This window comes from Heptranchias perlo, chromosome 21, assembly GCF_035084215.1.
Source record: "Heptranchias perlo isolate sHepPer1 chromosome 21, sHepPer1.hap1, whole genome shotgun sequence".
Taxonomy (NCBI): domain Eukaryota; kingdom Metazoa; phylum Chordata; class Chondrichthyes; order Hexanchiformes; family Hexanchidae; genus Heptranchias; species Heptranchias perlo.
The window spans coordinates 30,565,002-30,591,921 of NC_090345.1; the positions used below are offsets into that span (position 1 = coordinate 30,565,002).

At 41.8% G+C, this 26,920-nt stretch overlaps 1 protein-coding gene and 1 long non-coding RNA gene across 11 annotated transcripts in view; one reads left to right on the forward strand and one right to left on the reverse strand.

The window, feature by feature from the left end:
• Positions 1-26,920, forward strand: part of jakmip3 (Janus kinase and microtubule interacting protein 3) — a 298,954-nt gene that overhangs the window by 183,234 nt on the left and 88,800 nt on the right. For 7 of the 9 annotated variants that reach the window (XM_068002403.1, XM_068002402.1, XM_068002401.1 and 4 more), the window contains 12 exons: positions 1,248-1,376; positions 3,957-4,040; positions 5,627-5,689; positions 5,840-5,938; positions 6,589-6,687; positions 6,818-6,877; positions 8,811-8,876; positions 10,819-10,887; positions 10,979-11,056; positions 14,594-14,797; positions 20,992-21,057; positions 21,530-21,574. In XM_068002403.1, coding sequence (XP_067858504.1) covers positions 1,248-1,376; positions 3,957-4,040; positions 5,627-5,689; positions 5,840-5,938; positions 6,589-6,687; positions 6,818-6,877; positions 8,811-8,876; positions 10,819-10,887; positions 10,979-11,056; positions 14,594-14,797; positions 20,992-21,057; positions 21,530-21,574 — 1,062 coding nt within the window. The remainder of the gene's footprint in view (positions 1-1,247; positions 1,377-3,956; positions 4,041-5,626; positions 5,690-5,839; positions 5,939-6,588; positions 6,688-6,817; positions 6,878-8,810; positions 8,877-10,818; positions 10,888-10,978; positions 11,057-14,593; positions 14,798-20,991; positions 21,058-21,529; positions 21,575-26,920) is intronic. The other 2 variants (XM_068002406.1, XM_068002408.1) reach the window with 1 other exon arrangement.
• The window catches only part of LOC137340105 (uncharacterized), a 199,323-nt gene that overhangs the window by 44,316 nt on the left and 128,087 nt on the right, over positions 1-26,920 (reverse strand). The window lies entirely within an intron of this gene.

Here is a 26,920-nt window from a genome sequence, read left to right on the forward strand (position 1 = left end):
GTTTTAGATTATACATCAATATAGAGATATACTAGATTTTTTCTCCTTCTGTTTTACTTCCTTTCTTCTCGTGTTATTTTGCGAAGAGGTTGGGCAGTCCACCTATAATCAGACCTTTGCTGATGCCCTACTTAAACTGGTGCCTTTGAATTATGTGACAGTGCTGCATCTCTCAATTTTCATTCTCTCTCGGTTGAAAACACCTTAACTCAGTTTAGTAGCTCCCCTAATGGCATAATTAAAATCATAAATTTGGCAGCATTGCTGGTGCAAACCTGCTTCCTGCCCTTGACAGAACAATTAACACTTCACCAGTGCTCTACGCCAACACACTGCCCCTGAAATCAGTCTCATTAACTAAAACAGAAAACTTTTTAAATGAGACTAAAAATTTATACTGGAAAAAAATAAATCAAATTACCAAAGTAGATCACTTTTGGAATGTTAAACGATTTACAGTAAACTGACAATAATGAATTATACAGGGCACTCCTGTTTTAACCCTGTCCTGGATATTATTACTTAAAACACTAGTGTACCATTCACTGATATTTTGGTCAAAAGGTACAAACATGTTTGAGGTGCTACGAGAGCAGGTCAGAGGCTGGGTATTCTGCGGCGAGTGACTCACCTCCTGACTCCAAAAAGCCTTTCCACCATCTACAAGGCACAAGTCAGGAGTGTGATGGAATACTCTCCACTTGCTTGGATGAGTGCAGCTCCAACAACACTCAAGAAGCTCAAAACCATCCAAGATAAAGCAGCCCGCTTGATTGGCACCCCATCCACCACCCTAAACATTCACTCCCTCCACCACCGGCGCACTGTGGCTGCAGTGTGTACCGTCCACAGGATGCACTGCAGCAACTCGCCAAGGCTTCTTCGACAGCACCTCCCAAACCCGCGACCTCTACCATCTAGAAGGACAAGAGCAGCAGGCACATGGGAACAGCACCACCTGCACGTTCCCCTCCAAGTCACACACCATCCCGACTTGGAAATATATCGCCGTTCCTTCATTGTCGCTGGGTCAAAATCCTGGAACTCCCTTCCTAACAGCACTGTGGGAGAACCGTCACCACACGGACTGCAGCGGTTCAAGAAGGCGGCTCACCACCACCTTCTCGAGGGCAGTTAGGGATGGGCAATAAATGCTGGCCTTGCCAGCGACGCCCACATCCCGTGAACGAATAAAAAAAAAAGATAACTGTAAATTCAAAATGTGTTCATTATTTTTTTGTATTTAGGGAGTGGCAAAAGAAGAGACTGAACTTCGCTTTCGTCAGCTGACCATGGAGTATCAGGCTTTACAGAGGGCATACGCTTTGCTACAGGAACAAGTTGGTGGGACCTTGGACGCTGAACGAGAAGTTAAGGTATCAATGGAAATAATTAATATTTCCATTAATATTAGCGGAAACAAGAAATTTTGTTTCACCGCAGGGGGGATATTTTCCTCTGTGTATTAATTATAACAAGAAAGTAGATGTGAGTAAATAGGTGAGCAAGTCTATACATATGTAGGTTTAGTTACAATTAGATTACAGTAAAATGGCAGCACATGAAACAACTGAATGGAAAAATAACTTTTCTGAAGATATAACCTTTTGTATTTGGATTACTGAAAGCACGACACAAGTTAAAGAACATTGCTAATGAAACGGAACTTTTTATAAAAAATCATTCCAAGTTCATAATAAGCAACAAATAAAATCTTTCAATGAAACTGTGTCAAAAAGCGAGAGTTTGCTGAAAAAAGTTTTGAAAGAAGCTCAAAAGCTCCTTTGAGTATTCTTTAATTTTTATGTTGTTTTATACCATAGGCATATTTATCTTTAGACAACATAATATTGGGCTACTTCTCGGTTTGTATTTGGTTGACTTTGGGCTACAAAGGTATTTTAATTTTTGGTGACCCTGGGTGTGAGCAATGTGCGCAAATAATGTCTTTTTCTCATCCCTGATTTTTAAAATGCTTTTCTATCTAAGAGTGCAGACATTTTATACGTTTAATGGATGGGGGGGGAATGTGAGAGAGGTGTGGATGGGGAGGAAGGAGGGATGTGAGGGGGGCGTGTAGATGGGGAGGGGTGGTATATGTGGGGGGTGTAGATGGGGAGGGGGTGGTATATGTGGGGGGTGTAGATGGGGAGGGGAGGGATATGTTGGGGGGGGGTAGATGGGGAGGGTGAGGGATGTGTGGAGGGTGAGGGATGTGTGAGGGGTGTAGATGGGGAGGGGGTGGAATATGTGGGGGGTGTAGATGGGGAGGGGGTGGGATGTGTGCAGGGTGTAGATGGGGAGGGGGAGGGATGTGTGCAGGGTGTAGATGGGGAGGGGGAGGGATGTGTGGCGGGTGTAGACGGGGCGGGGGTGGAATATGTGGGGGGGGTAGATGGGGAGGGGGAAGGATGTGTGGGGGGAGTAGATGGGGAGGGGTTGGAATATGTGGGGGGTGTAGATGGGGCGGGGGAGGGATGTGTGGCGGGTGTAGATGGGGAGGGGGAAGGATGTGTGGGGGCATGAGATGGGGAGGGGGATGGATGTGTGGCGGGTGTAGATGGGGAGGGGGAGGGATGTGTGGGGGCTGTAGATGGGGAGGGGGAGGGATGTGTGGGGGGTGTAGATGGGGAGGGGGAAGGATGTGTGGGGGGAGTAGATGGGGAGGGGTTGGAATATGTGGGGGGTGTAGATGGGGCGGGGGAGGGATGTGTGGCGGGTGTAGATGGGGAGGGGGAGGGATGTGTGGGGGCATGAGATGGGGAGGGGGATGGATGTGTGGCGGGTGTAGATGGGGAGGGGGAGGGATGTGTGGCGGGTGTAGATGGGGAGGGGGAGGGATGTGTGGGGGCTGTAGATGGGGAGGGGGAGGGATGTGTGGGGGGTGTAGATGGGGAGGGGGAGGGATGGGTGGGGGGAGTAGATGGGGAGGGGGAAGGATATGTGGGGGGTGTAGATGGGGAGGGGGAAGGATATGTGGGGGGTGTAGGTGGGGAGGGGGAAGGATATGTGGGGGGTGTAGATGGAGAGGGGGAGGGATGTGTGGGGGTTGTAGATGGGGAGTGGGAGGGATGTGTGTGGGGAGTAGATGGGGAAGGGGGAGGGATAGGTGGGAGGGGGTCCTCGATGTCTTGGTGTTCAGTGCGCCAATTCTTAATGCGGCTATGATGACATCACACCTTTTATTTATATTACCTGTAGCAAACGTGGCTCTTCACCATCGTATGTGTACAGATTTGACACTAGACTATTTAGTATTATCATCTAATGAAACGTAGGGGCCCAAAACATGAACCTTTGCATGGGGCCCCTGCAAGGCAAAAAGCCACCTCTGTTTCCGAGTTACTACAGTGTTTGGTGCAAAATTTATGTACGTGATTTGACAGCAATTTATTTCAAAATAATGAACTGATTTTTTTCATTCGCTGAGATTTCTACATTCAATCTCATCTAAAGATTTTTTTTAAACCAAAAACCAAATCAGGAACAATTTTTAAAAGCAGCTTGGATTTCCTGTAATCTGCATTTCTCAATTTGTAATGCGATATACTTTTTCAAATCTGTAATTCATTTTGTTTCTTACTTACTTTTCCTTTCATTACCCACTGGAGCTGGCTGTACAAACGAGTTATGTGGTCAGCAACACTGCTTAATTTACATCAACCATTAGCCTCTGCTACCATTGATTTTTCTGCTACTTCCAATATTCTTTATTTTAAAACATCAAGGCAAAATAGATGGCTGGTATGAGAAATGGAAGAATTCAGAGGACCATAGTATTGGGTATTTGTGTGCAATTGGCAGTGAGGCACATTGGTGGAGCAATGTGGAGGAGGTTTTACTTTACAATAGATGTATTGAACCTGAGCAGAGAGTGTTTAATATTGACATTCTGTGAAATATGACTGTAGTAAATAATATTTTTCACCTTCTCCCCTCTTTTGTTCTCCTTTTAGACTCGTGAGCAACTACAAGCAGAAAACCAGAGATATCAAACCAAAATTGAAGATTTGGAGAAGGCTCTTGCACAACAGGGGCAGGTAATAATTAACAGTATGACATATAACAGGCTCTTAACCCCTGCTGGGCTATAATGAGTTATCGTGTCTCAGTGCAATAGTGCTGCCTATTGATAAATTGTCCGGTGGCAATGACTTCTTTTTAATGTTGAAATATCAACTCGGTGATTCACTGGATCACATCTGTGGTATGACCAGGCCAACTTTCAGAGTTCTAGGTTTTGTTTGTCTTAAAAACTAGCGTTTGATTATTTGAAAGAAGTAGATCCAGAGGCTAATATTTTGTCCCACCTCCATAATGAATGCTGACAAGCAGGAAGCAGAGGAAAACAGGCAAGTAAAGCATTTAAAGTTTATTTTTAATCAATATCAAGAAATTATAGAACAGATGGATAAGGTTGTTAGATAGAAATAAAGTAAAACTAGTAAAAGAAGAGGATGGGAAAAAGTGCAAATGGAAGTAACTTTTTTGTTGTTATTTAAGTCATATTTAGTCATATATTTCGACTAAGAACATTTCAGTAGCTTAATTACTGTAACATTACGTTCTGTTTCATAGCGTTAGGCTGGAAACTTTTTTTTTAAATGGCTCGCCCAAAGAAATTAGAATTTCCCAAGCCTATTTGCAGTGTTAGAGTTAATTTCTTACAATCCCACTTTACAATGACAAAATAATTTCTTTATTGTGCCCTGTGAGTCAGACAGTATTTATTTTGAATTAATACTGTATAATTTCAAAACAACTTAATTGTTCTTAACATTGTTTCCATGGCATTCAGACTACTTTCTATACAATAAAAAATCATGCATTTAGTGCATCTGTCACATCGGACCTTTCAAAGGTATCACACATCTAAATGTGTAGCCTCAGAGCATTGCACCTTTGAAGCATCACAAATCCGTAGGGCAAAACAATTGTGTTTGGCTAATATAACTACTTATCTGTTAAGTTACGAATTAAATAGCCGATTAACAAAATGTGAACAAATCAAAAACAGCAAAATGAGGACAAGCAGACTGATAACACAGAGGCAGTTTCAGGGCCAAGATTTGGTGGTAGAAAGTTTGAGCTGACTGTCATCGGCATATATGTGAGAGCTGACTTTGTGTCTGCAGATGATGTCATTGTACAAATGTAAGGAATCTTACAACACCAGGTTATAGTCCAACAGTTTTATTTGAAAATCACAAGCTTTCGGAGGCTTTCTCCTTCGTCAGGTGTGTGTGACACCTGACGAAGGAGAAAGCCTCAGAAAGCTTGTGATTTTCAAATAAAACTGTTGGACTATAACCTGGTGTTGTAAGATTCCTTACATTTGTACACCCCAGTCCATCACCGGCATCTCCACATCATGGATGTCATTGTATGTAGATGAGGAGGAGGGGAGGGACATGGATGGATCAAGGAAGGAGAAGCATCAGAAAACCCAAACTAGAATTAGTTGTGAAACAAGCCATTTGTTTTGTATTTTGATATTTAAAAATAGCATACAAACCACATTCATTGTAGACGGGGATGATGGTCAGCATGCATATTAAATGCTATTTTTTTGGAATCAGAATGAGAACTTCAAAATACATGATCATTATTCCTTTATATTTCTAAGGACATGAAGTGGATCGAGGAGAAACAAGCAATTTATCGTTGGAACCAAGAACTGCTAGAAAAGGTATGTTTTCTCAGAATGCAAGTAGAACTAGAAAACATGGCTTCATTATCTAGATTTCCTATTTTTCTTGCCGCATGATTCAGAGTCACAGTATCCATATTACAATAACAGCGAGTAAGAGTTAAAATGAAGGTGTTTTTTTTCCCACAGATTCGGCAAATGGAGAATGAAGAAAATCGCCTTAGACACGATGTACAGGACGTGAAAGACCAAAACGAGCTTTTAGAGTTCCGTATCCTAGAACTTGAAGTAAGACAATCCAGAGGATTTTTCATCTATTTCCTTTACATTGATCAGAATTATCCTCCTGATGTAGAGATATTGGGGACGAATTGCTCGGGTTACGAGATGTAGCGACACTAAATTAATTCATGAAGATTTCCTCTGGTCAGTACCACTAGTAAAATTATAAGCACATTCTTCTTGAACATCTTTATAATTTCACTAGAAATACTGAACAGAGGCAATGTTGACAAACTCATTTACATCACCACACATAGGGAGCTGGAGAATTCTTCTATGTAAATGTGCACATTACTGCATTATGCATCATGACTGGCTGATACATTTCCGTTGCTGCAAATGAAATTACAATGTCACAATTTGGATGCTTAAACATTCTTTATAAACGTCAGGAAACATGCTTTTCTCATCATGTGTTCAAAGGAGCACTGCCGACCCATCCCTTGTTTTACTTGGTGGTTATGTGTCGGGAATGATGACACGGCAATTGGAAAATTATTGCTCAAATCAAACTCATCAACTGTACTTAATCTGGACATATATTTATTGATTTTGCTTATTAAAAACTATTAAACTTCCTTTCACTGACAGGGTTTTTTTTAATGTTTAATAAAAAAAATAGCAATTTTTTTCTCAAAAGAAACGTTTTCTTTCAGGAGCGTGAGCGACGATCACCTGCCATCAACTTCCATCACATTCCATTTCCAGAGGAGATGAGTCCTCTCCAAGTCTACTGTGAGGCAGAAGGAGTAACAGTAGGTGCACCTCTATTATTGTATTTTCCCAATAGACACAGTGTAAAACCCATTTTAATAATAACACAGACTGATGTGCCTATTGCATCCGTTAAACGTTTCTTTTTAAACCTTTTTCCTGTTTTGTCAGGACATTACAATAGCAGACCTCATGAAAAAGCTGGATATTTTAGGAGATAACGCCGTAAGTGTATGTTGCTTTTCTGATCATGCATGTTTATCTTTTGTTTTTACTTATATTTTATAAGCCTATCAGTAGAGGATGCCAGGGTGAATCCTAGAACAGCATCAAACATCTTTGTGCTGTGTATGTTCTGTTGCAGCAAAGTCTTTCAATCTATCTATATAAATAAAAGTCTTCCATCCATCAAATTTGGACATCGAACTCCAGAATGCCAAAAGTTTTTGTTTTTCTGACTTCAATAGCCTGAGCTCTCTCCAAAGGCAAGAGCTGGGTATTTACAGAGAGCTGTCAATCTACGGAAACTTCCTTCAACAATTGGCCTCTAATTCAACTTCACAATACAAATATTTAGACCTGAGCATTGGCCTTAACCGAACAGGCCATGCTAAATATAGCTCCCTCTCAGCACCTAAACATCAGACTCATATTGCAGATCTGTATTTATATGTAAAGGCTGGTATACTCAGTTTGCGCTGCTGGCAGGTGTGTATATTGGGAACTTACGGGTAGTTGTCCACATTTTTATATCCATTTATTTTAATGGATGGAAAATTCTTGGTAGCACTCCAACAGTTTCCAGATATGTGCAGCTGGTGGGCAAGGCTCCTCGCCAGCAATGTGAACTCAGAAAATTACCCCACGATGAGTGGGAGAGGGTAGGGTGGTGGCGGGGTTGAAAATTTTAAAACGTGGAACGCGCCCGTTGCTGTTTTTATGGCTCCGGGTTTCGTGTTGTGTGAGTGTCCTGCCCTCGAGAGGGCCTTGCCAGTTTTCCCCACGCTACCGCGCTCCCCCGCACCCTCCCCACCTCCCTATAAATATCAGGGCTATTATCTCTACTGCTGTGAATCTATAGTGTGCCGTTGCTACTGTTCACTTATCCATTTACTGTTTAATAAATCTGGTTGATAGTTTATGGCCTGAGCCACTGACTAATAGAGTTTTATTCTACTGCCTTCTGAGGTTGAGGAAGATGGAATGAAAGATTCCCTTACCAATCTGACTTCTTCAATATAAGAAGCTCCCTTTTCTGAATTGATTGAAAACTGTCAAAATTTCTATCTTAAACCTCTTTGAGATATAAGGAATTGGTCTCTGTCCGAACTATGACTAAAAACGCCAGTGCAGCACAATTGAGGTGGAGGCCTGGCGTAATGGGCTTCTGCCCATTTTTCCACAGCTTTGCACTCTGAAAGTATGCATACTGAAGGGACTAAGCAGAGGAAAATTGGCCCCTACAAGTAGTCGAATTCTATGATAAGAGAATTAGGGTGCTATCTTGCTGTCAGGAGCGGGATATAGGTGCAAGTGATAGGGATTCCCTGATCACTGCCACTCCTGCCCTCCATCAGCAGATTTCTGGAGATACCAGTACAGCTATACAAAGGGGGCTGTCTCTTAAATTGCCAAGTCCACCTGACTTTAATCACATGCAGACAATAACTTTTTTCCCACTCCAACAAATAAAGCATCAAGAAGAATCAAAACAAAAACTTATCCTCTGACCACAGTTGATTTAAATGTAATTATAAATGGCAACTAGTCATAGAGCCAGAAGTTCAATTTTTGTTCCCAATGCAAGTGGCAAGAATTTTTGCTACATTTGCATCGATTAAAACCAGACATATCAATCATCTGCATTTTACACAGATAGTCAGAACTGTGGCCCCACCTCATCCAATTCTGCAGGGGTTCTCATGCCATCCGCAGTAACTTCAGTGGATGCTGGAATGCAACTGCTGAGTATAATGGTGCTGTGCATGTATTTGTCCCAGATCAAGCTGGGTTTATGGACTATTTGGCTGCATAACTCACTGCCTTTAGTAGATACAGAGATCACTGGCATGGAGTGAGGAAAGAAACATGCACTGTTTAAGATGATGAAATTCAGAATTGTTTTATTTTTAATTTGTTATTTATTTACTTATTTATTAATTAGAATTTAACCAATGAGGAACAAGTGGTTGTGATTCAGGCCCGAACAGTTTTGACCTTGGCAGAAAAGGTAACATTTTTATTTCTTTATTGTACATGTTAATCTGAAACATACTGGTAGCAATCCTTCTGGACATCAAAGGGTAAAAACTTTGACTTGGACAAGGATTCATTAATAATGGACATTTGTAGTGAGCATATACTTCTTAAAAATGTAAAAGAAATCAGGCTAACATTTAGAAATATGCTTTAAAATGAGTTTGAAACATAGATTATTTTGTTGAAAAATGGCATTCAAGCTGGTAAAATGAGTCCCCTCTAGCTAAATTTTGACACGCTGAAAACAATAGCCATAAGGGCAGCTGGACATGGGAGGGTATGTTTTCTGATGGGCTTCTCATGGATGTTAGTTGGAAGGTGTGCAATTAACATTTGCCCAGTCATTATTGTACAGACTGTGCCTGATATTGCAGGATTAGCTTTATTCGCATAGTGTGGGTGAGCTCCCAGCCCACGCTAGGCCCGGTGTTGGGAGTTCAGCGGGTAGGTGAGGGTGAGGCAGGAGCATTTCTGGAAGGAGGCTGAGGAAGGTATCTAGAGGGTGCTGTTGACTGTTTCAGCACTGGCAATGCGGACGGGCCCCATGGTACATGGTAGCTGGTGTTCTTGCAGCAGATGGCACAGCTCTGTAAATGTCTGTCTGCTGATCAAAGAGCCACTGCTATTGATGGGCAGATGGGGCTCTGACTGTAAACGAGGATGGGCGATACAGTAGGTGAATACAGTTTGCCTCGGGTGAAGCCTAAGTTACTTGACATTCACCCCACTGCTCCTCCTCTTTTTCTTCTAGAAAACCTCAAGTAGATTCCCATTGGGAAACGCATTGTTCCAATATTGTGCGCATGCCAACAAAATGGCAGTGCCAGAGCACCTGGCACAAAATTTCCTGACTAGCTAAATGTAAACAGGAAAGAAACATAAAGAATCAAGAAAAAAGTTCAGAAATAGCCCAAAATGCTGTTATAAATCGGAATATAGAATCATACGATCATATAGTACAGAGGAGGCCATTCAGCCCAACGTGCCTGTGCTGGCTCTTTGAAGGAGCTATCCACTTAGTCTCACTCCCCTTGCTCTTTCCCTGTGGCCCTGCAAATTTTTCCATTTCAAGTATATATCCCAGTATAATATGGGGCTCTATAAATGGACTACCATATCAGCACACCCTTTTATATGGGCAAGTAGATAACTGAATGCTGCCTTGATGAAAACATCAGGAAATTGCAAGGCTACCTAAATAACGTCATCAATTTTAATTTGATTAACTGCAAACTGACAGACACTTCTGGTATCAATACAAAACTCGACTGGAAAGTTGATTGGCTGCTAAATGGGCAGAAATTTAATGTAATGGATCTTTGTCTATTTTTCCAGTTGGTTACATTAATTTTAAGCCAGTTCATCTGGCAAAACCAATTGGATAATTTACCTTGGGACATCAGACGTAAGTGAGAAAGATATGGGGAGAATTAGAAACATAGGAGAGGAGGATCAGAGGAAAAAAGTGACCTGAAGAAGAAAATTATATTTTAAAGTAATTTTCTCTATTTTCCCCCAATTAATTCCAAGTTTCAAATGTGCCCTCCTGGTACAGTGCCACCTAAGGGTACATACACCACACTTCTGAAAAGCATAACCACTTGGATTTGAATCTGGCATTTATGCTTACTAGGGGGAAAAATAGTAAACATAATCATAGCAGTCAGATTGAAACATAGGTTGCCATGCTTTGTGTTGAATGTACATTTAGATCAGAGATCAAGCTGGAGACATAGTTTGGAATTCATTAATTAAAATCAAAGACAATAATATTGGCCATCATTAAGGCAGATAAGAACCAAAGTTCTAGCTCAAAGAAGTCCCACATCGATATACTTAAAGATATTTAGAAACAAATCTCACTTCTTGTTAAATTCTGTTTGAGTCTCTTTGATTTTTCATTCAACCTCCAGTGGCTGCAGCAAATTGAGGTGACAGAATCTGCTCTACAGCAAAAGATGAATGACATTGAAAATGAAAAGGTATGCAGTAAGCACAAACAATATCAACAATATTAAAGTCTCCGTGCAAGAGACTTCACAGTTCCTTAATTATTTCTCCTTCTGTTCACAGGAGCTTTTCAGTAAACAGAAGGGCTACTTGGATGAAGAACTGGACTACAGGAAACAGGCCATGGATCAAGCTCATAAGGTAAGAATCCTTGTTTTCTGTAAATGTTCAGTCTTTAAAATAAAATCCAATCCCACTGAAGACTTTGCAAACTGTTAACTAGACAAGAAGTGTGCCTTCAAATAAACAATGAGACTGATTCTACAATGAGGCGCCAATCAGGTGAGTGGGGTGAGCGTATTATGTCCTTTGGCCTGTTTCTCACTCTATGAGTACTGACCACCATTCTACAACCGGGATGTGATTTAAGAGCAGAAGGCAATTGCGCTTTTTGATACAATTCTGTTATTAGGCTTTTAAAAATTATGCAAATAGATTTAAAGTAGCTATCATTGCAATTTCACATCATTCAGCACCCATTTGAAGGTCCTTTCAACTACTGTCCCCATCACTTGAAACATCCACGTTTAAAACAGGCAGTAGCTTATGTTAGCCAAAAAGCGATAACCATTGGCCATTTCCATTAACATCAATTTCAAAGTTGCTGGTTATAGAGTCTTAGGTGCTCCATTTATTTCGGGCAGAAACAGCTGTGCTTCCTCACTAGTTTGCACCTTATTAAGTTGCACTGACTGCAAGAACAAACATAAGTGAATAATACCTTGTTAATGTTCAGTGACCTTTTGTGTACTTAGGCCTTTCTAATCCCCTCTAAATGGTGTGTGGTTACAGTTTGTACTAAACACTAACTGCAGTTTAATAAAACTAGTTGCGTGGATTGCATGCAATCTTGTTTAGTTTATTCAATAGTGATCTACAACATTCTTGTTATATAACCGAGTCCTGTGATAGCTCTACCACGTTATACCAGCCATTGCGTATAGCGGGCAAATCTCATTCGCATGAACATGCCCTCTATAAGTGGTGTGGCCTGTATCTTGGAGATGACACTCTTTAAGGAAGCTGCCATTGTTTTGCTGCAGTACTCACTTTTTTGTTGCATTTGTTGCTGGTTTCAGTTGTGGCCTAGTTTCTTTTTTGCATTTTTTAAATGTTTCAGCAGCTCCCTATTTTCCATCTGTGGTGTTAAGTGCTACAACCACAGTTCTGAGGTGGTGTGTCCTGCTTTCGAGGAGGATTTGAGGGGGGATGAGAGGGAGGTGAGTTTACAACTGAGGCAATCTTGCTACACATTCCCTTTACCAACTACCCTTATCTACAGACCAAAGTACACCAACCTCGACATGACTGCGGTGAACTGCCTTCGCCACTTATACTTCACTAGGAAGTCAGTTATGAAATTTGCTATCTCCTCCAGGTAAATCTTCAGAAAAGTTCCGTGAGAGGGACAGCTATGCTGGTGTCTGTGAAGGTGGCCACAGCCTTGAATTTCTACATTACTGGATCGAGTTCTATGCTACAGCAGTCCAAATCTAATTCCATTGCCCCATTTCACCCCATAGGCCTGTTAAGTCCTCTGCTTCAAATATTTATCCAATTTACCCTTAAAAGATGCAGTGGTCTCTGCCTCAACCACTCCCTATGGCAAAACATTCCATAGTCCAACAATTCTCTGTGTAAAAATTTTTCCTAACCTCTCTCCACACCCTCTTCGTGTCAATTTTGAATTGATGGTCCCTTGTCACTGACTCCTTAACTAGAGGAAATAGTTTTTCCCCAATTGTTATCAAAACCCGTTATCATTTTCAAAACCTCTATCAAATCTTTCCTAGCCTTCTCTGCTCTAGTGAAAATAGTCCTGGTATCTCAAATCTTTCCTCATATTGTTTCCCATCAAGAACCTCAAACAGGAAGGGGGGATTAGAGATGACAATAGTTGAAGAGGACAAGGATCAAGGATGGGACTTTTGAGGAAGGGGCTGATAATGACAGTTTTGAAAGGGAAAGGGATGTTGCCTGAGAAATGGGAGCCAATAATTCATGTTGAGGAGCTCTCTGGTATTTGAATCTTCTTTTCTAGTTTCCCATCTCTCTCAGACTGGAGCTTCTCTTTCTAGCATCTATCCTTTTTCCCAAGCTGGAGCCACTCCTTTTGGATTCTGACTTCTCTCACAGGCTGGAATCTCTCTTTACGGTTTCTCATTTCTCTAACAGAAGAGTATCTTTCCTTCCACCTCCCAGATAAATAAATCAAGAGGGCAGCTATAATAGATTTACGATATTACTACTACCACTACAACAAGAATCATTTGTATAGCACCTTGAAGTGTTACCATTTCTTAGTACTTTATCCAGGTACAATTTCCCAGATATTGCACTGAGCGGTGAACGGTCATCGCCCGCTACTCGTAAGTAACTAACTCACCCACAAACTTTTCACGGGCTTCTGGGCGCCAACTTGCTTCAGTGGAAACCTGCAAGAAGTGCAGCAGTCTTTCCCAGACTTCTCTGAGCTGTGCAGTCAGAACCAGGAAGTGAAAGCCTCCTTCACAAGACTAAGAACCAGGAAGTGTCAGGTAGATTAGTAAATTCTCTATAAAATTTGTTAGAGAAAGCGAAATACAGAGAGGGTAACATTAAAAGCCAGAGGTAAAAAAGACAGGAAGAATAAGTAAAAAAATAACAATTTTAAATTTAATTTTTTTTTAAATGTCCCAATTTAATATTGAGAGGAATGAGACTCCATATTTTTAAAAGTTAATTTTCAGTGCCAGAGAGTTTGTTTGGCAGTCTTTAAGGCTTACATTGCCATTAAAAGTTAGTTTAGAACTAAAAAACACAGCGTACCTTTTTTCCAGAGAGATTAGTTAGTTTCCAGTTGGGCAGTGCCGCAAGTTCACGCTGGTTCACTTGTTCAACTGGCTATATCTTGTTAACGCAAAGCTTTCAAACGAGCAGGGCAAATGGTAGAGCAATTTCTGGGTTTCCATATGTGACTGCAAAGTGCGCTCGCCAGAACTTGCTTTTCCATTTGCCCTGAAATAACGGTGAGCCCTGTTAGCCTCGCTGTTATTTCATGAGCAATTTCCAGGCCATTGTGATATGTTGAGCTCGTGGTAACGGTAATATCTCTAATTTTCATGATAACTATAAACTTGAATCATCTTGACAGTTGTAACAGACAAGTAAAAAGGGGCTATTAAGATAATTAAGCTCTTTTATAGGACAAAATTGCAGGGACAGTGACAAAATGAATCGAATTAACCAATGTCAGATTTATTGTACTTTATAAAACACAATATTACTGAATGATCGAATAATTCTACCATGCCAGACCCATTTTGAAATATCTAGAATACATGAAGCGACGTACTGTATAATCTACAATGTTTTGTTTTGATTAGATTTATTAAACCACTAGAATTTGCTTTTAGCTATACAGATCCAAAGTAATTAATACAGTAAACTATTTAAAGGCGATTAATTGAAACATCCATTCAATACACTACAATTGGAGGCATTGTATTTATACCATACATCAATCTCAAAAACAGATCACCCTTCATGTTCTGGAACTAGGTTTTATAAAAATAATATTTCATTTTGAAGAATGTTAGATATACCAACATCAATATACAATATACCAATATACAAGCTACAGCTTTGTAACTGTGGGCTGTATACTCATGAGCTATTTGCATGTTCATTTTACAACAGCGCATTCTGGAGCTGGAAGCCATGTTATACAATGCTCTGCAGCAAGAAGCTGGTGCAAAGATGACTGAGCTTTTGTCTGAAGAGGAACAGGAGAAGCTGAAAGGGGCAGTGGAACAGTGGAAACGGCAGGTCATGAGTGAGCTCCGAGAACGTGACGCACAAATACTAAGGGAGAGAATGGAACTCGTTCACCACGCGCAACAGGTGAGTCATTACTTAGCTGTTCACCATCAGAAGAAAGCGAACTTGCACAGAAATGACTTGACAAAAATGATTTTTAAAATATCTGTGTGCTGTGACTTTGGAACTATAAAATACTGATCTCATAACCTGAACCAATCCCTGAAAAGAAAAACATGTAAGGTTGTCATCGTGAGCAATTGAGATTGAAATAATAGTTGCCTTCAAACTGTAATCAAGCATAATCATTTTCATGTTGCCTTCAGAGAAAGCCACAGAAATATTCTATGAACTGTGCTGGCAGGAAAAGGCGACAAATTTAATGTATTAGACTTCAGTCTATCATCTGCATTGAATCTTTAGAAGAATTCCTCTCAGATCTATAGAGCTGCATGTATAAGTCTTGGTTTAGGCTTATTGCCTGAAGATATACGAAGAGGCATTTTCATCTATAGTACTAAAATTTGGCCTCCTGCGATCCTCAGCACAGTCCCTAACAGCCATATCAAAGCTTGTTTTTGATAGGAACCAGATTCCAGTCCCAGGTAACAATGGGCTCCATTTCAGCACCCGCTATCGGGTGCGTTCCTGGCGGGGGAGCTCCGAAAATCGGAGAATCCCGGAGCAGGTTGGGAGCCCGGCTCCAACCCGCCCACTTCCGGGTTCCCCACAGATGCGCCGACATGCGCGCACAGCCCCCGCATGTGGGACTCCCGCAGGCAATTAAAGCCGGCGGGGTGCCACTTAACAATATTTAACTAGCTATTTCACGTCGTTAACAGACCTGATTAAGAGAATATTTCACGAGGGGTGGGGTTTTAGAAACAACTGGGACTGTTTCCCATACTGGGGGAAACAGTCCCAGTTGAAATGGACGTGTTCAAGCTGTCAGCCTGTGGCAGCTGCAAAGGTCCATTTGACAGGTGTGGGGGGAGACCCTCACTCATTGCAGGAGGCCACTCTGTCACTTTGGACAAAGTTTGGCCTCCACCACCCTCCTCCTGACAATCAAAGTCACAAACTTGCACACTTACCCCGGGGTCCAGACACATGTACCTACCTTGCGGACCCCCTCAGATGTTCATCTTCCGGATGGGGGCCGCCGTAGCTGCAGTCATGACCTCCTCGGAGGGCGAACAGCATCACCAGCCTCGCCGTCCACCTCTGACATGTGGAGCTCCACAACACAGTGCTGTGACACATCCACCTGCACAGCAGGAGGGAGGGCAACCGCAGAGAGAGATGCGTCGCAGAGGGCACTAACCTCGCCACAGGGTCCACAGACCGAGGCTCAGCTTCGTGGACCTCTCTGAGCAGCAGTGCACACGGAGGCTCAGAGTCACTTGACATGTAGTCGTGGACATCTGCAGCCTCCTTCGTGCCGAGCTGCTCCCGGCTGGCCTGAGCACCATCTTCTTACCTGTCGCTGTCAAAGTCACCACTGCCCTCAACAACTTCTCCTCCGCATCCTTCCAGGGTGCCACCGGGGACATCGCCGACATCTCTCAGTCGTCTGCACAAAAGAGCCCTGCAAATACACCTACACCCACTCTGCAGTGACACAATGTGTGGCATCAGTTGTGGGTCTTCATTGTGATCCTCAGGAAAGGGCATTATTGCACAAACCAGACAAGATTCGCAAAGACGTGGCAGTAGTGGTGCCAATATGATATGTGATGTGAGTTGGTCAGAAATTAAATATAAGTAAAAACCATGACAAACCCTCAAACACCCTTGTGCATCCCCTTCATGCTCATGACACGTTTGCCTTACACTTCCTACTGCACATATATGATGCATGCCCTGTGGCTGCAGCACAGGTAGTGGCAGGTTGAGTGAGGCTGACTGTGAAAGAGATGCATGAGAGGGTGAGTATGAGATAGAGTCATGAGATTGTATGAGGATTGGGTTGAGTGGTAGTGGTGGGATGAGTACTGGTGAGGTGAGTAAGTGCAGGTAAGATGAGGATGAGGTTTGAGTGGGTGTGAGGAGTGATGTGACAGAGTAGCGTTGGCAGTGCAGAAGGAGATGTGGGGTGGGGGCGGTGATGTGGCAGACGGAGTGTAGGGGAATGAATAAGTGTACTCACTTTGGCTGACCTACTCAGGTCAGAGATCTTCCCCCCGTCCGCCGGGGGGAAGATCTCTGTCCTCCCCCTCCTCCTCCTCACCCCATCCAATGATACCTGGAGTGAGGCATCATTAACCTGGGAGCAGCCCTCCCACTGGGCTGCTCCATGCTGTAATTTTTCCTATTTGTTGCAGCATCAGTCAGTGGAGGACTGCCCCTTTAAATAGAGCTCCTCCAGCTGACAGACCTTACTGCGCATGCACAGTCCGCCTGACGCGCAGATCAGCAGTGGGGAACCCGGAAGACCAGGTAAGTTGATCCAATTAGGCTGCGATCGCGCGCGGGGCAGACTGATTTCACCGGGCGCGTTACCCACGCGCCCAATAGCCCCCCCCCCGCCATGAACCCGCAGCCCTGGTAATATCGAGCCCATTAATATTTCTGCCAAAGAATCAATTCAGAAGCATTGGGCCGGAACTTGCTGGAAAAATAACGGCGTGTCAATGAAACACGCTGTTATTAATGCGCAAATTGGCCAGCAAGTTCAGGGGATTAAGGGATACGCTGTGAGTTGCGGATCTCCGGAACTGGCTGGTCGATTTATGCCGCTCTGCCGTTTGCTTCGCACAAACAGCATCTCGCCCTGAGCTTCCCCGTTAATTTTAAGAACTTGCTGGATTTGCCCATTAATTGCCCAATAAACTCACCGCAGAAGGTTTGGAACTTAACAGTGTAAGTACCTTTTTAACAACATGATAATTGTTAATGCAGTGCCTCTCTGGCCCAGAAAGGGAACAATTTAAACTGTTCAATCTCATTCCTGCAAATAGCAAATTCTTGTTGGAGATTTTAAAAATGTCAAATTTTAAATTTAAATTTCTTTTCCTTTCTGTCTCTTTTTTCTCTCTCTCTGAATCCAATCTTTCTTTCCCTCTTTGGGTTCGATTTTGCAATGGTGGGCGGGTTGGCAGCGGGGGGGTGAAGGTGCGCGTGGCAAACTCGCGTGAACAAAACTTACCGTTTCCAACGCGATCGCATGGTGATTGCTGATGATTAACATCCTCTCTGGGCTTCACGCCTGGCAGCCAGCCTGATTGACAGGGGGCGAGAAAGAGAGATAGTGAGACATCATCTGGCGCTGGACTAGAAGACAAGATCCGGGGGGGGGGTGAGAGGGGAAGACCGGTGGGGGGGGAGAGGGGGACACCAGGAGGGTGAAGAGTGGGACGTCGGAGAGGGAGACATCAGAGCAGGGCGCAAAGGTAGGTTCATTTTGTGTTTTCACTTCCGTCTATGGTTTTTTATTTAATTTATTTAGTTTCTTGTCCCCTGATCCGGCCCTTTACGTCTGGTCACCAGGAGTGAATCAGAAGCGGTGGGCAAGCCGCCCAGGTAAGTTAAAAATCAGTCTAATCACTTACTCTGCCACAGGTACAATGAGGTACATTTGGCTCTGGACTTCCGTTTTCAGGTCGCCCGCGCACACACAAGTGGGTCCCTGAGAAACTCAGAAGTCGGCGGGTTGGAGCTGGCTTCCGATCCCGAACAGGATTTCCGCAATTTTCGGAGCCGCCCCCCCACCCCCCCACCTCCATTGCACCTGCAATTGCCTCCCAAAATTGAGCCCTTTATTTCTCTTTCTGTACCTGATTTGACTCTAATTCACCCTCCTTCTCCGCATTCCTCTGTTTCTTTCTCAATCCTTAAATCTCATTGGTTGAGAGATGCATTGTTGGTCCTGGCATTCACTAAAGTCCAGATGCCCTATTGCCTTTGTCACTCCATTATCAGCTCACAGTTATGGTGCAAAAACATTTCAAGCTGAAGGGTGCAAGAAAAAGACTAACTAGTGGGGCAAGCCATCGGATGCCCCACTCCAGCAAGATCGGGCCTTTAGAAATCCATCTCTCAAAAATCCACTGTCAAAGAAGCAATCATGGATCAAACACAACTGCTCTCCCTTTAAGCAGTCACTTCCTATAATTTGCCCTTTAAATCATTTTAATTCAGTTGAGAGATACTGGTTTTATGGTATCTCTCAAATTGTCAAATTTCAAATGTTGGTGTTACAAATGGGCAGGAAATTACAGGGTAAATTCAGTGATCCAATAATCCCAGCAGGGAACTGCACTTGACTGGACTGTGGGTACACTGGGGAGAAATTTAACACTCCTCGCTGGGCGTAAATTGACCAGCCATTTCCAGCTCCGTTCCTGCCAATTTCCGATTTTAACGTGGATGGTTTTGGCAGCTGATGAGGCGCCTGCCGGATTCAGGGTCCTTATGCATAAATGCTGAAGCGGGGTCTTATTATGTCAATAGGACCCTGATGACATTACATCCAGGGCCAGAGCAGGGAAGTCACTGTGGCTTTCCCTCCAGGCTGAGGCAGGTTGGCAGCTGGTGGGAAGGATGAAGGCACCCTCCGAGTAAGTCAAGTATTTCCTTTGTGGGAGTACTCCTCTAGGCTCCGCAAGGAAAGTCATGGCCTTCCCTAACTCAGACTTACCCATTTTCCCTCCTGCGAGACCCTCCCTCCATTTAATTACAAGTTGGTTGGTGGCCAAGGGCCACTCAATTTTTTTTTATTCGTTCATGTGATGTGGGCATTGTTGGCAAGGTCAGCATTTATTGCCCATCCCTAATCTTCCCCTGCTATCAGCTGCTCTGCACTCTCTGGACCGGTGGCATCTAAATGAGATCTGGGAGTTAAAATACCCCATACCTGAAATTTAGTCCAGCAAATGCGTTTTGCAGTTATCCCCATACACCCTGAAATCTGCTCTGGATTAAAATCGACCCCCGTGTTAGCGTTATAGCCCTAGTTTCAACTCATGTTCTCTTCAAGAACAGCTCCCTGTTGGGATCTTGGGATTGCTGAATCTACCCTAAAATTTCCTAGATAAAAAACAATGTGTTTTCATGTTTGTTAGTTCCAATGATAATGTTTTTTTCTGTCTATGAAATGTACGTTTTAAAAAAAATTTTGCAGGGATAGTACTATTTGAATGTACCCTCGGTGTTTGCTAACTCACTTTGACTGTGGTGATTCAAAGTAAACCTGCCTGATCGCAGTTCCAGAAAGAATCTGTAGATTCATCATGTTTGCATGTAGTTAATTAAAAAAATTGTCCATTATTGTAGCCTGTGGTATTAAAGAAAAAGGCAAGTCTATAATTTAGTAGGTTTTAACCCTAATTACCAGCAACACTTATTTGCCTACCAAAGCTGATAAGTAATAAAAGTGGCTGTTGAGCAAAATTTATATAATGAACCCTTTAAATTAATAAAACCTGTAAAGAGGCTAATTGCATTCTATCGCAAGTGTGATAGGTTGCTATGGAAACTGGATTTGCCACAGCTTATGTGGAGTCACCATGTTCTGTTGGAATTTCTAGCCTGTGCGATCGTATCAGAGTTATACATTAGAGCAGCTCACTGTTCTGCAAACAGATTTCTTTAAATTCATAATAGGATTGAATAAACTCTATTAACAAATAAGCATGTTATAACAATCACTGAAAAGGATAGCAACAATTGTATGGGTGCATACAGTTACAAAGAATTCTCATCGCCATCTTAGCTCTGATTTGCATTAGATTCAGTTTTTTTAATTTAAGAAACCTATTAATATAAAGGTTATTTATGGAAATTTATTTCAAAATGAGGGTCTGAGTGGTTAATGAGACAGCAAGTCAGCACTGGGAATTCACTGGGAGGATGTGCTTTCTCACGTGAAACAACGCCACAGGCTAGAAATGACTTAAAGGGATATGAACACTTAATACATTTGTATAATATTCCTGCATCCTCTATTTTAACAGCAGTGTTAACCTTGCATATTTTAAATGGATTAGCTAAAATAGCAGACAGGGGAATGTCATACAAACAAATCCATCACTGATATTGGCAACAGTGAATTCTAACCTTATGTCCATCTTATATCAGCATAGTATGATTGCTGCTGGTACGTTTTGCAATGAGAATACTCCAGTATCTGCGCTCACTAACCCACACAAAAATACTGACTATTCAGAAGAACTTATATCAATTACGGGTTTTATTTTTTATCTACTTCACTATTAAAATAAGACACCTTATGAAAACATAGTTATACAGTATATCAACTTAATCATTTCATTTTACAGAGAATCAAAGAACTAGAAGAAAGAATTGAAGCACAGAAACGACAGATAAAAGAGCTTGAAGAAAAGGTAACACTGAATTATTCAAAATGGAGATAATGCAATAGATTAAATGTTTAATTTTTATTGAGTTAGACAGACTGTCTGCTGGAAAATGTTACATATAAGGCAATATATTTTAATAATACAAGATTTAGAGTAGGAAGTGTTAACATATCAAATAATTTATTTTACGAGAATGTCTGTTTGCCGACCAAAATCCTTTCAGTGTTTCTTTGCCAATGACTGGTGTAAAAATTCCATAATGTGCTTTTCGTAAAATAATTACAGAAATATAAAACCAGACAAAAATGATAAATTAGCCTTCTTCATGTTTTTTGCTGTTTTTTCTCTATGCTTGATATGGCAGGTGGCTTTTGTTTCAGTTATTTTACTTCTATCACACTTCACACCGCTTAAATTCTTGTTTTCTGTCTGTTCTTCCCTATTTCCTTTCCTGTTCATTTTCAGTTTTGGTTTTTGTTTTTATTTTTTTCTTTAGCTTTCATTCTTTGGTCGTAATTCTTCCAGGAAGCCGGCAAGGAAGGTAAGGTGTTTATTTTAGTAGAATATGTTTCCTAAATTGGACATGAAGTGGGAAATGCATGAAAATTTAGAAATTCAAATCAGGTGGACAAAAAAAAACATGAACTGGATGATGCTTTGCTTATTATGTTCTGCTGTGGTATGATCAATTTTGCTGTTACATGTCTAGAGACTTCATTTTGGTATGAGATGCATAAACCAGTAATGATTGCCTGCTAATCCATCAGTACTTTCTTCCTAGAAAACCTCTTGTCATGAAGGCTCAATATCAATGATAATATGGTACATTATTATGAACATAGGAACAGGCCTACTAGTGCTCACCCTATCTGTTAAATAGTACCACCTCATGCACCACCTTCCCCAGTCACTGGTAATGTTGACTTCCAATGAAAACAAAGAGCCAGAATTTTAAATAGTTAATTCCTCCCTGACTCCTTAAGACTTTCTGGCAAGCTCCAATTGACCAGGATTATTCATGTTCAATGATTAAACGTACTTAACTGACCCCCCCTCGAAATGTCCCAATTTCTTTAGGAACATAAGTCTGTACAGGTCTGGAATCATCGAATCACGGAAGGAGGCCATTTGGCCCATCGAGACCATACCGGCTCTATGCAAGAGCAATCCAGCTAGTCCCACTCTCCCATCCTATCCCCATAGCCCTGCAATTTTTTTCCTTTCAAGTACTTATTCAGTTCCCTTTTGAAAGCCATGATTGAATCTGCCTCCACCACCACCCACCCCCCGGCCAATCACCTTAAATCTACGTCCTTCGGTTCTTGACCCTTCCGGCAATGGGAACAGTTTCTCTCTATCTATTCTGTCTAGACCCTTCCTGTTTTTAAATACATCTATCAAATCTCCTCTCAACCTTCTCTGTTCCAAGGAGAACAACCCCAGCTTCTCCAGTCTATCCACGTAATTAAAGTCCCTCATCTCTGGAATAATTCTAGTAAATCTTTTCTGCAATCTCTCTAAGGCCTTCACATCTTTCGTAAAGGTGCGGTGCCCAGAACTGGACACTATACTCCAGTTGTGGTCGAACCAATGTTTTATAAAAGGTTCATCAAAACTTCCTTGCTTTTGTAATCTATGCCTCTATTTACAAAGCCCAAGATCCCTTATGCTTTTTTAACCGCTTTCTCAACCTACCTGCCACTTTCAACTATTTGTGCACAAATGCCCCCAGATCTCTCTGTTCCTGCACCCCTTTTAGAATTGTGCCCTCTAGTTTATATTGCCTCTCCTCCTTCTTCCTACCAAAATGTATCACTTCGCATTTTTCTGCATTAAATTTATCTGCCACGCATCCGTCATTTCCCCAGCCTGACCATTTCTATCCATTGGACTTGTCCTAAAGGTCCGACTTCCTGCCTTACTTTATTTCTCATACCTTCAATAACCTGGTTTGCCAAAGATTTATCCATCCCCCTCTTGAAATTTATAATATCCTTCACTTGCACTCCCTCTGTGGGTAAGCTATTCCACATATTCACCATCCTCTATATGAAGGACTTAAAAGGTATATTCATCAATCTTGTACTGCAACTGGGGAACTATGCTCAAATATACTGTCCATCAGAGATAAGGGGAGTAACTTTAACCCCCAAGGACGGGTGAGTTGGGAGTGGGTAGGAGAGCACAGGATTGATTAATTTATCCATATATCTTACGTGTATTGATCTTGTTTTGTCTAAATTTGAATCCACGTCTCCTTGTCCTACAGCTAGTTTTAATATTGAAAAGCACTGTGAGATCCAGTTTATTTATTCCCTTTAGAATCTTAAATACCTCAATACGATCATTTCTGAGATGCTTTTTTTTCTGAAGGAAACATCCTCATCACATTTGTCTTTCCTCATAGCTCAGATGCCCAATCCCATTAACAACTTACTTGCTCTTCTTTGTACTCCTTGAAAATGAGAATGACCTTCTGTAGTAAGCTACCCAAAATATAGACAGTATTCAAGGTAGGAGCAGACCAGTGCTTGCACAAACTAATCAGTTCCTGGGACTTGTGCTCTATCCCTCGAGTTTACATTCTACACCACTGTCACATTGTGCTAAGGGAATTTCCACTAACTCACTGTCCTGTGTTCTATATTCACTTTGTACTTTCATTGATAGTTTTTATTCCTCAGCTTCATGATTTTATATTTCCCTAATTAAAGGACATGGCCCACGTTTTGACCCAATCTCTTTGCAACTAGTTAGTTTGTTCCCTACTGTTTATGTTCCCACTCAACTTGATATCATAAGCAAACTTGGAGAGCTTTGTTTTCAGTCCATCCCCCAAACCATCAATATACATTGAAAACAAAAATGGGTGCAGCATCGATCCCTGTGATACTCCATTATTCATTTCTTTCCAACTACCTTTTGTATCTCTGACTCAACTAGTTAGTTTGATATTCTGTTTACTATTTGATACTCATAGGGATAGATTTCCATCTTCACCACCTGCGGAGTAATCTGACAGAGTGGATCGGGCAGGTTCTGGCAATGGGTAGGTGATCACTCCGCCACATTACCTCCCAGGCGGTGAAGGTGAAAGTCTACCCCTTAATCTGTATTTGCAGGTTACCCAAGATGTTGACTAGAATTGTTCCAGATAACAAATTTTAGTCTTCCATTAAATCGCCCTGTTTATACATGCTTGTTTGCTTAGTGTTGACTAAATATTTTTTGTGAACAGTTAACTAATTTTAAACTAAAATAATATGCTTGTATACATGAAGCCAAATGAACTTACTCCTAATTCAGCCGTAAACCAGAATTCTAATAGTTGACTCCTAGGGTAAATTACATTCTCAGTTGAGACTGTGACAAAGAATTTATGTGTTCCTTTCATGCATCTTTATTCTTCACAGAATCCAATGTTCTCAATGTGTGTCAAGAATTTTAAAAAGCCCTGTGATTATGTAGAATAAAGATGACCACTGCTTAAATGCACTTATATTGTGTCTAATCATAGAGTTTTGTTTATGAATCAATTTCACCACATTAGAAATTTTCATTTTTGTCTAGTTTAACATCTAGTATTAATTAATATTGTTTAATTTTCAGAGACTATTGTCTTTAAAGTAATAACCCAGCCTATTGCATTCTATATTTTGACATCTTGGCAATAATGCTGAAAAATTAGGTTACAGACCAATATATTCCCATGTATATAAGGCCACTGTTGAATCAAAGCCAATAATTTGTCTTTACAGTCTTTGTTTAAAGAAAGACTTGCATTTACATATCGGCTTTCACGACCTCAGGATGTCCCAAAGCGCTTTACAGTCAGTGAAGTACTTTTTGAAATGTAGCCACTGTTGTAATGTAGGAAATGCAGCAGCCAATTTGTGCACAGCTAGCTTCCACAAACAGCAATGTGATAACGACCAGATAATCTGTTTTAGTGGTGTTGGTTGAGGGGTAAATGGTGGCCAGGACACCGAGGATAACTCCCCTGCTCTTCTTTAAAAAAGTGCCATGGGATCTTTTACGTCCACCTGAGGGGGCAGACTGGGTCTCGGTTCAACATGTCCTCCAAAAGACAGCCCCTCCGACAGGGTCACCCTGAATTTTGTGCTCAAATCTCTGGAGTGAGACTTGAACACATGACCTTCTGACTCAGAAGCAAGAGTGCTGCTCACAGAGCCATGGCTGACACTTTAATGGTCTTTTTTATTCATTAATGGGATGTGGGTGTCGCTGGCAAGGTCAGCATTTATTGCCCATCCCTAATTGTCCTTGAGAAGGTGGTGGTGAGCCACCTTCTTGAACCGCTGCAGCCCGTGTGGTGAAGGTTCTCCCACAGTGCTGTTAGATAAGGGGTTCCAGGATTTTGACCAAACAACAATGAAGGAATGGTGATATATTTCCAAGTTAGGATGGTGTGTGACTTGGAGGGGAACGTGCAGGTGGTGGTGTTCCCATGAGCCTGCTGCCCTTGTCCTTCTAGGTGGTAGAGGTCGCAGGTTTGGGAGGTGCTGTCGAAGAAGCCTTGGCAAGTTGCTACAGTGCATCTTGTAGATGGTACACATTGCAGCCATGGTGCACCGGTGGTGGAGGGAGTGATTGTTTAAGGTGGTGGATGGGGTGCCAATCAAGTGGGCTGCTTTGTCCTGGATGGTGTCGAGCTTCTTGAGTGTTGTTGGAGCTGCGCTCATCCAGGCAAGTGGAGAGTATTCCATCACACTCCTGACTTGTGCCTTGTAGATGGTGGAAAGGCTTTGGGGAGTCAGGAGGTGAGTCACTCACCGCAGAATACCCAGCTTCTGACCTGCTCTTGTAGCCACAGTATTTATATGGCTGGTCCAGTTTAGTTTCTGGTCAATGGTGGCCCCCAGGATGTTGATGGTGGGGGATTTGGCGATGGTAAGGCCATTGACTATCAAGGGGAGGTGGTTAGACTCTCTTTTGTTGGAGGTGGCCATTGCCTGGGAATTTGCTTGCGAATCAATGACCAGTGAAACTTCTCAAATTGTAGCCCCAAACTCAGTTCATTTTCCTAAATCACAAATGTGCTGGAAAGTATAAAAACTCAAACCATACCTGCAGAGATTCAATCCTAATCCTAAATATGTGTAATTATTGCAATAACTGGCAAATAACAAATTAGCATGATTGTAATTCAAAGGAGAAAATAACTGTGCTCTCAATATAGATTACCTTATATTCTCTGATTCTTTATTCAAGTACCTTATCTAGTTTCTGAGAATTCCTTAGTTGAAGGGCTTCACTATTGAAATATTTGTCTCCTAAATTTCCTACATTACAACTGTGACCACACTTCAAAAGTGCTTCATTGCCGGAAATGGCTTTGGGACACCGAGGTCGTGAAAGGCGCTATATAAATGCAAGTTCTTTCTTTCTTAAGTGATATAAAGTGGTAATGTTGCAGGCACATTCCAGTGATATCAACCATGGGTGTCCCTGTGGAACATGTCCACTGGAATATGACAGGCTAATCTGTTTCCAGACTGACCTGGAATTATCTTTTTACCTTTAATTCTGTGCAGCCAAGTTTTTTTTTACAATTTGTAAAGATAGCACCTAATCTATCTCGAATCAGATTTGCTTATATACAAATCAACACAATGGAGTAGATCTCTGTGGGGATTCTCAGCATCATTTCCTTTTCATTGAAGTAGCTGTCACCTGGGGCTGTGTATAGGAGCTCTCTAACTATGGATGCATTTTTTTACAAATAATGAACGTACAATGTTTAAAGTGTAAACATACAAGTTCTTTACATTGAACAAATCTAACCTTACACCTACTTTCTCTTTTAAATTCCAGTCTTGATTGACATTTACCTACCATTCTTCAGCAGCATTTAAGTTATTCTTTC